Below are 14,381 nucleotides of genomic sequence, written 5' to 3' on the forward strand. Positions count from 1 at the left end.
TTTCTGGAGAGGGCTGGAGTTCCCTTACCGGCCACTACTCCATCACGTGACTCCTCCGATTTAGGAGTAACTTGAGGGGTGATTTTTTTTTACATGGGAGGGGATGGGTGTGTAGAATAGTGTGATGGATGAGGTGGTTAAGGCAGGACTATTGCAATGTTTATAGAAAGAAAATGGACAGATACATGAACAGGATATGTTTAGAGAAATATGGGCAAAGTGTGATGCATAGGTAGGTTGGACCGAGGGGACTGAGCCGGAGCTTCAGGTGGCACAGAAGCTCATCTGGTGGCCGCTGTCTCACACCTCCAACAACCTGGATTGGATCCTGACCTTTGGTGCAGTCTGTGCACAGTTTGCGTCTTCTCCCTGTGACTCTGTGGGCTCCAGGTGCCCTTCACATTCCAAAGACATACCAGCTAGTGGATTATTTAGCTGCTGTCAATTGCCATATAAGAAAATAAATGGGTGGCAAGGATATGGAGGGATGGTTGACAGTCCTGAGAATAGGTTGCTAGGAAATAGGGCTGCGATCTTAGCCCACTGCTTTACTCGCATACACTTATGACGGTGTGGCTCGGTACGACAACACCACCACCTGCAAATTTGCTGACGATACTGTGGTAGTGGGTTCTTATTAAAAGGGGCGATGAGGCAGCATACATGAGGGAGATTGAAAACTTGGCCGAATGGTGCACCAGCAATAACTTTGCACAACGTCACCACAACCAAGGAGCTGATTGTTGACCTCAGGAAGGGAAAACCAGAGAAATCTTTGGGGGACCAGAGGTGGGGAGGGTGAATAAATTTGAGTCTGTGAGAGTCACCGTCTTGGAGGATCTTTCCTGGAACCAACATACTAATGGCATTGTGAAGAAAGCACTTCTACTTCCTCAGGAGTTTGCAGAGTTCTGGTATAACATCGGAAACCCTGGCATATTTCTACAGAGGTGTGGTGGAAATTGTGCTGACTGGCTACATCAGTATGGGGACACCAATACCCCTGAGCGAAAGCTCTGCAGAAGGTAGTGGTCACTGCAAAGGACATCACAAGCAAAGCCCTCCCCACTATCAAGAACAACCACAGGGAGGGAACACTGCCATCAGAGAGTAGCTGCAATCATCAAGGATCCACACCACCCAGCACACGCTGCTGCCATCAAGAAAGAGCCATAGGTACCACAAGTCTTGCACCACCAGGTTCAGGACCAGCTGCTACCCCTCCACCATCAGACCCCTCAATCACAAACTCAATCAGGACTCTTACCGTTGCACATTATCAATTTTATTTCTCTGTATTGCACAATCAGTTTGTTTACTTTTCATTTGTTTACATGTGTTCGTTAAGTAATTTTATCTTACACCACCAATATGTGGTAATTGTGCCTTGCCCGCAGGAAAAGTATCTCAGGATTTTATGCGATGTGATGTATGCACTCTGACAATGGCTAGCTTAGTGGTTAGTGGAACACTGTTAGAGTGCCTGCGAGGGGGACCGGAGTTCGAATCCTACGCTGTCTGTGAGGGGTTTTTATGTTCTCCCCATAAGGGTTTTACCCAGTTTCCTCCCACCGTTCAAAAATTGTACCTTGGATTATAGGTCAATTGGGTGTAATTCGGCGGCATGGGCTTGTGGGCCAAAAGTGCTGTATGTCAAAATCTGAAATCTGTTAAGTGGAGGAATGAGATTAATGGAATTGCTGTTTGTGCCAAACATAGATTTGATTGGTTCAATGACCTAATTCAATGCGGTGCAAAATAAAGAGGTCAAAATAAATTCTCCCTGTGATTCCTGCTGGTGAGTACCCTGCGGTGAGATCTGATTTTGCCTGCTGAGCCTGAAAAATTGAAAATCCTGACAAGATATTTATCAGAGAACAACAGGAAGGGAGAAATTTGGAATTAAGAGACCAAATGTGAATCAACTTGGCTGCAAAACTAACTCTGGTGCAACAGCTGAAACCCAGCAGTTGTGCACCAGTGGCTTGCCCTCGACCTCTTGGCTTGTGGAAGTTGCAAAGTGGTACGATGGTCAGAAATTGATTTCAAAATAATTGAATTAAAACTTACTGCAAATAATTAGTTCTCCTGGTGAGACACAGGAATGATACCATTTCTTCATTCTGCAGTCTAGCTGTGCAACGGTTGGTTCAGTGGCCCAGATTGGGAGAGAGGAAAGAAATCTTTTCACCTTCTCTCGTGATCCTTGCAGGAGAGATCTGACTCAGTTGTATTGCTTCTGAGAATAATTACATTCATGCCTCCACCTGGGAAGGTATTCCAAGTGGGGGCCTGGAATGCCTTGCCGGGGATGGTGGTGGAGGCTGAAACATTAAGGGCATTTAAGAGACTCTTAAACAGGCACATGGCTGAAAGAAAAATAGAGGGGTAAAAGGGGTTTAGATATATTTTTTGTTAGGAATATATAGGGTGTGCATCACAGAGAGCCAAAGGGCCTGTACTGTGCTATAATGTTCTATGTCAGGGGTGGCCAAACTTGCTTAATGTAAAAGCCACAAATGATAAGGCTCAGATGCTTGAGAGCCACAGGACAAGAACAAAATTCACACATACATTTTTATTGTTACATACACATTTTGTTACAAAAATATAAATTTTAATAAATGCATATTAAATGCAATAATATTTATTCATGCATGCAGTTTTTAAACTGTTCATTTGTATTATTTTCAGTAATCACAAAGACACAAATATGTAAAAAAAGGTAAACCAAAAAACTAGAGATATTTTAATCAGATTTCCACCTTACAAAATTAGTCGGGCAGATGAGAAACCGGCAGCGCGAGTCGGGCAGGCGAGTGATCGGCAGTGCAAGTTGGGCTGGCGAAGGGGGGAGACCAGCAGCGCGAGTCGGGCAGGCGAGGGGGGTCGAAATTTCTAGAATATTTGAATTTTCCACGAGCCACATATTAAAGGTCAAAGAGCCGCGTGTGGCTTGCGAGCCGCGGTTTGGCCACCCCTGTTCTATGTCATACAGCAGGTATGGTTAGTGTAGCGATCCAGGTTCGAATCTGCCACTGTCTGTAAGGAATTTGTACATTCTCCCATTGATTGTATGGATTTCCTCCCACGTTCCACGTACGAAATCGTAGATGGATTGGTTACATGGATACATTTGGGTGAGGTGGGTTCGTGGGCCGGAAGGGGCTGCATCACTAAATTTAAAAAAAATTACAATGTGGAAACAGTTGTGCCAGGTTATGTATCCACACTAATCCTACAGTCATCTCTTTTCATTCTCCTCATTTTCCTATCAATTCCTCAGGAGTTTGCGGAAGTTTCATAAGGCATCGGAAACCCTGGCAAATTTCTACAGCTGTGCGGTGGAAAGTGCATCACGGTCTGGTATGGGGACATCAATATCTCTAGAGTGTAAAGCCTGTGCAAATCGTAATGGTCGCCACCCAGGACATCACAGGCTAAACCCTCCCCACTAATGAGTACATCTACAGGGAACGGAGAGCAGCAGCCATCATCAAGGACCCACACCACCCAGCACACGCTCTGTTCTCACTAGTGCCATCAGGAAAGGGGTGCAGGTGCCACAAGATTCACAACACCAGGTTCAGGAACAGCTGCTACCCCTCCACCATCAGACTCTTGTCTTGCACAGTCAGTTTGTTTACATTTCTTTTTAACATGTGTACAGTTACACATTACACGATTTAAGTGGCAATTCTGCCTCACCCGCAGGAAAAAGAATCTCAGGATTATATGTGATGTCATGTATGTACTCTGACAATAAATCTGAAATTCTGCCAACTTCTATCAGTCATCTACACTCCAGAGAGAATGACAGTGGCCATTTATCAAACTGACCCATCAATCTTGGGGATGTGGAATGAAAGCACGCATTCTCAGGAAGAACGTGCAAACTCCCACAGGAGGTCACAATGGAACCTGGGCAGTTACCAGCTGTCCCACTGCACTGCACAGTCCATGAAACCAAAATTCAGCTCCAGCACTTTTTTTAGTCAACTAGATGAAGGGATTAGCATTTGAGGATGTCCTGTTACTGACTGTCACTCACTTAGATGTACTTGTGTATTGGCCCCTGTTGTAGGAGAGTCTGCCGACTGGCACAACAGATGGTGCTCAGTGTCCCACTGGCCAGACTAAGGTAGCATTGAGCCTGTTAATAAAATTGATAGGCCATCAATAAGAGTTCAGACAAGTGAATGGAATAATACTTGGCTTTTATTAACAGACTCAATGCTACCTTAGTCTGGCCAGTGGGACACTGAGTACCATCTGTTCTACCAGCTCGGCAGACACTCCAACAGCAGGAGCCAATACACATGTACATCTTGTGAGTGACAGTCTCAGTAACAGGACAGAGGAGCATTTGACTGCTCTTGGACTGTATTCTTGGAGTTTAGAAGAATGGAGGATCTCATGGAAGCATTTTGAACGTTAAAAGGCTTGGACTGAGTTGATGTGGCAAAGTTGTTTCCCATGGTGGTGGAACCTAAGACAAAGGGGTACAACTTCAGGAATGTGAAGGGCACCTATTTAAGTTAGAGATGTGCAGGAGTTTCTTCAGTCAGAGAGCAGTGGAATTTGCTGCTGTGGACAACTGTGGAGGCCAGGCCAAGCAGCGATTGCTAGGTATCTGAATAGACAGGGTATCAAAGGGGAGTGTGAGAATGGATCCGCTCATGATGGAATGGTGGAGCAGACTCGATGAGCTGAATGGCCTACTTCTGCAACCATATCTTACGGTCGAAGATTTTCAATATTCACAGAACATAGCGCATTAAATCTGAATACGGCAGAATATTACAATATAGCATTTCCTTCTGCCCCATTGTGTGGCCAAGGAATCACCAGTTTGGCCAATGTGAAGTATTATTGTGTATATTCAGATATTTATAAAACCTGCCTCACAATGAAAGAGCATCTATCTATTACAGTATTGAACTTGCACTTTACAACCTACCAGTCACACTATTTGCTCATAACTTGGCAAAGGCCTCAGGCCTGAAATGTTAGTTATATATATTTGTCCACTATGGACGCGGCTGAGTTTTTCCAACACTTTTCTGCTTTTATACTATTTGCACCCACTCTCTTCTGTGGTTAATTATCCATTTCTCAGAGCCTTAGTCAAGCTGAGAATAGCCAACCCTAAACTCATATTCTCTCATTCTCGCTCCTTACTTCAAGTGAATGAGGGAGACCAGTTCTTCATTTCCTTTTGTGGAAATGCACTATCTGAAGCAGAGGTTTATGTCCAGGTGTCAGTAAAAGAAGTGTTATGGGTAGCCTGGGAGCTGATCTCTGCCAGCATTAATCCACAACAACTGAGAGAGGTGAGGGGGAGAGAGAGAGGGGGTAGAAGGGAGAGGAAGAGAGAGAGAGATGAGAGCAAAGGGAGCCAAGAGAAGAGAGAGGCAGGGGAGAGAGGTGGAGGGAGAAGGGGAGAGAAAAAGAGGTGGGGGCAGAGAAAGAGAGAGAGGTGGAGGGGAAATAGAGAGGTGGGGGCAAAGAAAGTGGGGGGGGGGAAGAGAGAATAGGAGAGAGGTGGGAGGAGAGAGAATATTCACACTGATTAAATGGAATGATTTGCCAGTAAAAGAAGTAGAGATGGGAACAATTACAACATATAAATAATATTCTAACGGGTACACGGATAGGAAAGGTTTGGAGGGATATGGGACAACCGAAAGTAAATGGGATAAGGCATCTGACAAGTTGGCCTGAATTGTTTCCGTACTATATAGCTCTTTTGCTATGGTGCAGCTCATTAGCTCCCAGTCTTATCCCTAGGGTCTGCTGATGTAGCTCTTTCAGCTGGAGCAGGAAGAGGAACCTGTAACCGTCTCAATACCTTGGATAAGGGAAAGGAAATTAAATTGGGTTCTTGCTAACAAATGGCATCTGGGTATGGTTACAGAGTGACACAGGATCAGGCTTCTCTTTGATCTTGGCCAAGCTGGATTGTATTATTCAGACTCACACAGGATGAATGGCTAATTAGCTGTGATCCTGCAGAGGCGCACGCTTACAGGAGAGGTCCACAGAAAAAGCAAACCATCACAGGTAAAGTTCACATTTTCACTAATATTATTGACCAGTGGTCCTCAACCCTTGTCTTTTCACTCACACACCACCTTAAGTAATCTCTTCTTAACCATGAGGCACTTATGGCATCCTGTGCCACAAGTGTTCTGTTGTTATTAAGGGATTACTTAAGGTGGTATATGAGTGGGAAAGAAAGATTGAGAACCACTGTTCTACACAGATTAACTCATACTGAGCATTTAATGAGTGCACAGGAGCAAATATCACCTTAACATTCCCTAACAAAAACTTATACACATTACGTTAACAGAGTAGTTCCCAATATTATTTTTTTTCCCACTCACATAATCCCTATACCATAGGTGCTCTGTGGTTAGTAAGGGATTACTTAAGGTGGTATGTGAATGGAAAAAAAGGTTGAGAATCACTGCATTAGCAGTCTACAGAAGTTTTTTTGAGAGTGTCCTGACCGGCTGTAGTGCGGTACGGTTGCTGCAAGGCATTGGGTCGGAGCCACAAGAGCATAAGAGCAGCAGAGGATCTAGGGTCTCCCCCCACCGGCACCCCCCCCGCCCCCACATCGACGTGATCTACTGGGATCGTGGTCTGAAGAGGGCATGGAAAAATCATTGAGGACCCCTGTCATCCCGCACACAGCATCTTCCAATTACTTCCATCGAGAAGGAGACAACAGGAGTATCAAAAGCAGAACCACCAGGCTGAGAAACACAGACAGTGAGACTGCTGAACCATTGAATTAACTGCTCGTACAAACACTCCAAGATTCTATTTATTTCAACAATTTAAATTTTTTTATATAGGTACATTCTGTACCTATGCATATGCATTGTTTGTCTATGTGTGTTATGTCTGTATGTGTGTTGGCATGTTTTTGCACCAAGGTCCAAAGAACATTGTTTTGTTGGGTTGTACTTGTGCTATCAGATGATAATAAATTTGAGCTTAACCCAACATTAACTAGTTTGTCGCATTTCTTTTATTTTCACAAGGTATGTCAGCTCACAGAATAAACCCAACTCTAGTATTCTGTTAGCTTAATTATTAAGGTTACGCTGTTTGGATGCATCCTAGTTTTGCTTTCTGTTTGATTCACTTGAAAGTTACACACTGAACTCTGGGTGAAGGATCTGTCTTTGTGAGAATGGAACATTTCCCTTCGGGTTACACCAGACAAGTGATCTCACAAGGTAAGGGAATTTATGTAAAGGGGAAATAAAAAATTCTCAATACAAAGCAATGAGATCATAGGAGTATGTCTGTAGAAACCAATGATCAGAAACAATTTTACAGAGATAAAAACTGGGAAAAACAAGGAAAAACAACTGTTAACGAGGCAACACTCATTTAATACTGGAAACACCATGCTCAAGCCCGAAATGTTGGTGATGTATCTTTATCTTTGCTCTATAAAGTACACTGTTTGACCTGCTGAGTTTCTCCAGCATTGTGTTTTTACTTCAATCATGGTGTCTGCAGACTTTAGTGTTTTACCCTCACATCATGTTAGTGAGAAGACTGTGTTTAAATGGATTCCTTTTGGAGTATTTTTGCAATAGGTGTACCACGATTTAAAATTGGTGACAGTATAAAGGAAGTGATTTCACTGAGTATCACCATGAACCTGTATTTACTTCCAGTTGTGAGTGGCGAGGTGAAAATTCAATCAATCTCCATCTTTCATGGGTTTTGGAATTTCAGCGTCAAGTTGGTCTCTGATTTGCAAGATGACCCCAATCTGCCAATTGTGAAGCCACTGCTGGGTGCAGAATGAGGCACAATATGGAGCAGAGTAAAGTGAGATCTACTTTACACCCGGCTCACCTTGCATCGGGGCCTTGGAACATTTGACGAGAAAATGTAAGAAGAGTTTTAATCTAGATACAACCTCTGTTGTATCTTATATGGAGGCCTTACTGGAAAAGAGTATTTTTTTTTCTCTCTGTTTCAATTTTTTTTCCATACTTTGTCTTAGAAGACCTGAAGGGACTTTATTCCATAAATAATCTCTGCTGCACTTGACCTGGGGATGCAGATGTATTGAGTCCAAATGTCAAAGAGTTCTTTACCAGCACTAAGAAATCCTACTTTGATAGACACATAATTCACAGAAATTGAATTAATTTTAGTATTTTCACTTCATTTTGATACTTTATTGTCAACGTTTACATTAGTAAGTTTGTACAAAGGATTTGCATATATGTATACAGCTAGATTTATTCTGAAAATATACAGATCAAAATTAACATTGGATCCAAAGTTCACAACAGCATCGTATAGACTGGTCATTGAAGACACAAAACTTACGTAACACCAAGAAACAATGTTGTTAGGAGGGGATGACCCCTGTGGCAAAGAGAATGATCAAAGTCAGGATAATTGCAACAATGACCACAAGCAGAATGATCATCTTCGTATTCTTCCACCAGTATTTCCTTGCCACTTTCTGTGATGTGGTCTTGAAGTGTTCGGACTGAAAAGAAAAGTGTAAAGTCAGTTTGTTTACATTTCTTTACTTCTTTATTGTTGAGTATAGTTTTTGGCCTCGCCCACAGGAAAAGAAATCTCAGGGTTATATGTGATGTCATGTGTACCCTGACAATAAATCTGAGATCTAAATAATACAATAAGCAATAGTTAAACTGGCACCAAGTCCTGATTGCCAATTACCGTGGAACTATTTTGGCTGACTGTTGATCACTGCCTCTTTGTAAATTCCTTCCCCGAGTATCTCCATCTCTTACCTCCCTTCTTTTGGTAAGGAACATTTATAACCATATAACAATTACAGCACGGAGATAGGCCATCTTGGCCCTTCTAGTCTGCACCGAACCAAGTCCCCTCCTCTAGTCCCATCTACCTGCACCTTGCCCATAACCCTCCATTCTCCTCCCATCCATATACCTATCCAATTTTTCCCTCAATAATAAAATGGACCCTGCCGCCACTACATCTCCTGGAAGGTCATTCCATTCAGCCACCATTCTCTGAATGAAGAAGTTCCCCCTCATGTTACTTCTAAACTTTTTCCCCTTAACTCTTAACTCATGACCTCTTGTTTCAATCTCTCCTACCCTCAAGGGAAAAAGCCTATCCACATCAACTCTATATATCCCCATAATCTTAAATACCTCTATCAAATCTCCTCTCAACCTTCTATGCTCCAAGGAATAAAGACTTAATCTGCTCAATCTTTCTTTGTAATCTAGATTCTGAAACCCAGGTAACATTTTCATAAATCTTCTCTGCACTTTCTCTACCTTGTTGATATCCTTCCTATAAGTCAGTGACCAGAACTGCACACAGTATTCCAAATTTGGCCTCACCAATGCCTTGAACAGTCTAATATCACTTCCCAATTCCTGTATTCTATGGTTTGATTTATAAAGGCCAGCACACTAAAAGCCTTCTTCACCACCCTATTCACATGAGATTCTACCTTCAGGGAACGATGCACCGTTACTCCTGGTTCTTTCTGCTCCACTGCATTCTCCAATGCCCTCCCATTGACTACGCATGTCCTCTTTTGATTATTCCTACCAAAATGATGCACTTCGCACTTATCAGCATTAAACTCCATCTGCCATCTTTCTGCCCACTCTTCTGCACAGTCCAAATCCCTCTGCAATCTTTGAAAACCTTCTTCATTATCCACAATTCCACCTATTTTAGTATCATCTGCATATTTACTTACCCAATTTACCACCCCATCATCCAGATCATTAATGTAAATGACAAACAGCAAGGGACCCAATGCAGAACCCTGAGGCACACCAGTTGTTACCAGCCTCCAGCCTAACAGTTATCCACGACGACTCTCTGGCATCTCCCTTCCAGTCACTGTTGAATCTACTTGACTATCTCAAAGTTAATCCTAGCGCTTGAACCTTCCTAACTAACCTTTCATGCGGAACCTTATTGAAGGCCTTACTGTCCATATAGACAACATCCACTGCTTTCCTTTCATCAACATTCCTAGTCACCTCTTCAAAAAATTGAACAATTAGTCAAACATAACCTTCCACGCACAAACCCGTGTTGAGTTTTCCTGATCAGACCCTGTCTCTCCAGGTACTTATATATATTATCTCTAAGAACGCTTTCCATGAACTTACCTACCACATGTCAGACTGACAGGCCAATAATTGCTACACTTGCTCCTCAAACCCTTGTTAAACAAAGGAACCACTTCAGCAATACCCCAATCCTCCAGCCCCTAAACCCATCTTTAATGACATTTGAAAAATCACTGTCAGAGCTCCTGCTATTTCTTCACTAACTTCTCTCAAGATCCTGGGGAAAATCCCGTCGGGATCTGGAGACTTATCCACCTTTATATGCTTCAAAAGCTCCAGTACTACCTCTTTCTTAATCACTACAGTTTCCATAATTACCCTCTTTGCTTCCTTTACCCTGCACAATTCAATATCCTTCTCCTTAGTGAATACCAAAGAAAATAATGTTCAAAATCTCCCCCATCTCATTTGGCTCCACGCATAGTTGTAGCTCTGATTCTCTAAGGGATCAATTTTATCCCTCACTCTCCTTTTGCTATTAACATATTTATAGAAACCTTTTGGTTTTATTTTCACCCTGGTTGCGAAAGCCACCTCGTTCCTTCTTTTAGCTTTTCTTATTTCTTTCTTAAGATTCTTTTTACATTCGATGTATTCTCCACACATCTCCTTTATTCCTTGTTTCTTCTATTTATTGTAGCTCTCCCTCTTTTTTTGAACCAAGTTTCTAATATCCCTTAAAAACCATGGCTCTCTCAAACTTTTGACTCTGCCTTTTTTCCTGACAGGAACATAGAGATTTTGTACCCTCAAAATCTCACCTTTAAAAGACCTCCATTTCTCTACTAAATACTTCCCATAAAACAAATTGTCCCAATCCACTCCTCGTAAATCCTTTCTCATCTCCTCAAATCTAGCTTTTCCCCACTCAAAAACCACAATCTTAGGTCCTGACCTATCCCTTTCCATATCTATATTTGGAAAATTAAAATCTCCCACTATCACAACCCTGTGCTTATTACAAATATCTGCTATCTCCCTACAAATTTACTCCTCTAGTTCTCGCTCCCCATTAGATGGTCTATAATATACCCCTATAGGTGTGACTACCCCTTTCCCATTCCACAATTCCACCCATACAGCCTCCCTGGATGAGCCCACTAAAGGCTTTTTCAGGTGCATTCTATGCTAAGAATGCACCTGAAGAAGCAGAAGCGGCCCTTTAAATTGCCATTCAGGTGGCAGCATTTAAAGCGCAATGCTGGCCACCTGAAGGACACAGCTGCACAGAATGCGGCTCTGAGCACACTCTGGCTCCTGCCCAGTGTCAGCTGTGATCAGGAGCCTGACCCTTTAACATCTGCTTTCAGCCAGCTGAGCTGAGCTGATTATCCCTCTCAGAGGAGGGTTACATTGCTTGCCTTAAGAGCGTCTCCTATACATTCAGGTGGCTGGGGGAGCACCTGAGCTGAGCTGATTATCCCTCTCGGAGGAGGGTTACATAGTTCGCCTCAAGAGCACCTCCTGCACATTCAGGTGGCCTCAAAACAGCCGCATATTGCCTAAACATGCGGCTTTACATGCGGGGCAATTGGCCACCTGAAAGTGCCTTAATCTATCCTGCCTAAGCACCATTGTAGTATTTTCCCTGACAAGTGATGTTACACCACCCCCTCTTGCCCCTCCAATTCTATCACACCTAAAGCAACGAAATCCAGGAATATTTAATTGCCAATCACAACCCTCTTGCAACCATGTTTCACTAATCACTACCACGTTATACTGCCAAGTGTCCATCCACACCCTCAGCTCATCCACCTTCCTTACAATGCTCCTGGCATTAAAGTATATGCATTTCCCACTACTTATTCTCTATTTTGCCCCTATTATGTTCTTTTTCTGTCATCTCCCCTCCATCTTCGTGCAGAGCATCTTCCTTCTCTATATCCATTAGGTGGTCTATAATACACCCCTATAGGTGTGACTACCCCTTTCCCATTCCTCAATTCCACCCATACAACCTCCCTGGATGAGCCCACTAAAGGCTTTTTCAGGTGCATTCTTTGCTAAGAATGCGCCTGAAGAAGCAGAAGCGGCCCTTTAAATTGCCATCGGCCTATCCACCCCAAACTTTGTCTACAAACTTTCTCTGTTTGCAATCTAACCTTCTCCTTGCTGTTCTCCTTCACTTGGTTACCCCCCCCCCCCCCCCCCCCCACCCAACCATTCTAGTTTAAAGACTCTTGAGTAGCCTTAGCCAATGTTCCTGCCAGGATCGTGGTCCTCCTGGGATTCAAGTGCAATCTGTCTGTTCTGTACAGGTTCCACCTACCCCCAAAAAAGGTCCCAGTGATCCAGTACAGGTCCCACCTACCCCCCAAAAAGGTCCCAGTGATCCAGAAACTTAAATCTCTGCCCCTTGCTCCATCCCTTCAGCCATGCATTCATCCTCCACCTCATTCTATTCCTGGCACAGGCAGTAATCCTGAGATTACTCCCTTTGTGGTCCTTCTTTTCAGCTCTCTACCTAACTCCCTGTACTCACTTTTCAGGACCTCTTCACTCTTCCTCCCTACATCATTAGTACCTACATGTACCACAACTTCCAGCTCATCTCCCTCCCACTTTAGAGTATCTTGCAGCAACATCCCAGACCCTGGCACCAAGGAGGCAAACCACCACCTGGTTCTCCACAGAATCCCCTCTCTGTCCTCCTAACTATTGAGTCCCCTATGACTATTGCCCTCCTCTTCCTTTCCTTACCCTTCTGAGCCACAGGGGTCGACCCTGTGCCAGAGGTGTAGCCACTAATGCTTTCCCCAGCTAGGCTGTTTCCCCTCCACCCCCCCCCCCCACCAACAGTACACAAAGAAGAGTACCTATTATTGAGGGGTACAGCCACAGGAGTCTTCTCTAGCACCTTGCTCTTCCATTTCCCTCTCCCAAATGTGACCCACATCCTCCTCCCGTGGCCCTGGTGTGACCACCTGGCTGTAACTTCCTCATTTTCCCTGACCAAGGCAAGGCCATCAGGTTGCAGCTCTAGTTCCCTAACGGTCCCTGATAAGCTGCAGCTCAGCACACCTGGCGCAGACATGGATGTCTGGGAGGCTAGAAGACTCCAGGACCTCCCACATCTGGCACTGAGAAGAGCAAACTGCTCTCACACTCATTCTTTCTCTCATCCCTTCCTCAAATGCAAAAGAAACAAATAAACAACTAGCCAGCCTTCCCTTACTGCGAACAAGCTTGATTGCAACCTCTGCTCGCCAAAGCCTCATGAGCCAAAGCCTCAAGTCCCACTCCTTTGCTGTGCCACTCACTGGCCACTCCTTTACCTTACCTTCCTTTTATTGGCCCTCTTCCACTCTCACGTCACTCCTCCTCTCCAACTCCTACTCCTCTCCCAAAGCACTAGGTCCGAGCCCCGGTAGGTACCAAGTTTTTAAGTACTAACCCCCGTCACTCTAACCACGCTCCTCCTCTCCTGGATGCCTCCGACTCCTACTCCTCACCCAGAGCCTTATGTAAGGGCAGATTGGTTTTCTCCCCCTTCTTATCCCACTTCAAAACCACTCAAAGCACTTCACACACAGTATCATTTGGCAAGGAGTTTTGTAAAGGGAGGAATATTTGGCAGGAAATTGGAAACTTATTTTTACAGTTCTTTTGTCTATGCTACATGAATTTTAACGTCCACCTGAAGCAGCAAAACAGACACACCCTTAAGCTCAACCAAAGTACAGTAAAAGTTCTGGTATCCTGCAACTATGGGGATTGGCAGATGCCGGATAAGTGTATTTTTCAGTTGCTTGAGACTTGCTCTCACAATGCCTAACTAATGCCCCTACATTAAGAATAAACAGTTTAAAAGTCAAAAATACTACACTGTAATTACACTGAACAAACTTCACCTGCATGAATATATAAACCTTAGAGCATTTTACTCTATTTTCAGTCACATTCTTTGAAAACATTTAACCGTCGCTGCATCTGCAGGTTCCTCCCCTCCATGGAGCCGCCCGAAAGACGAACAATAACATTATAGATAATTAACCCCCTCCCCCCCCCACCCAAGTTTACAGATAAAGCCTCTGACTATGGTTCTCTTACTAAGTAGATATAAGGAGACACTTTAAGAGGGTCACCCCAACAGCGATCGGCATCAACCAGCTCTTCATCCTGGGCAACGCCATCGCTGTTTCACACAACTTTATTCAAACAGCTGCTACGAGCAAAGCACAACCAAGGTCCTCCGCTGGCTGAATATTTGATCCCATCTTCACCAAAGGTTTACGTGTT

General features: G+C 43.8%; 1 protein-coding gene across 1 annotated transcript in view; it reads right to left on the reverse strand.

Moving 5' to 3' along the window:
• Positions 1 to 8,186: 8,186 nt before the first annotated feature.
• vamp8 (vesicle-associated membrane protein 8 (endobrevin)) overlaps positions 8,187 to 14,381 on the reverse strand; it is a 29,486-nt gene continuing 23,291 nt past the window's right edge. The window contains exon 3 of the mRNA XM_069917690.1: positions 8,187 to 8,536. Within this exon, the coding sequence (XP_069773791.1) occupies positions 8,393 to 8,536 (144 nt within the window). The 3' untranslated portion in view covers positions 8,187 to 8,392. The remainder of the gene's footprint in view (positions 8,537 to 14,381) is intronic.

Source organism: Narcine bancroftii, chromosome 2 (genome assembly GCF_036971445.1).
Source record: "Narcine bancroftii isolate sNarBan1 chromosome 2, sNarBan1.hap1, whole genome shotgun sequence".
NCBI classification, from domain to species: Eukaryota; Metazoa; Chordata; class Chondrichthyes; order Torpediniformes; family Narcinidae; genus Narcine; species Narcine bancroftii.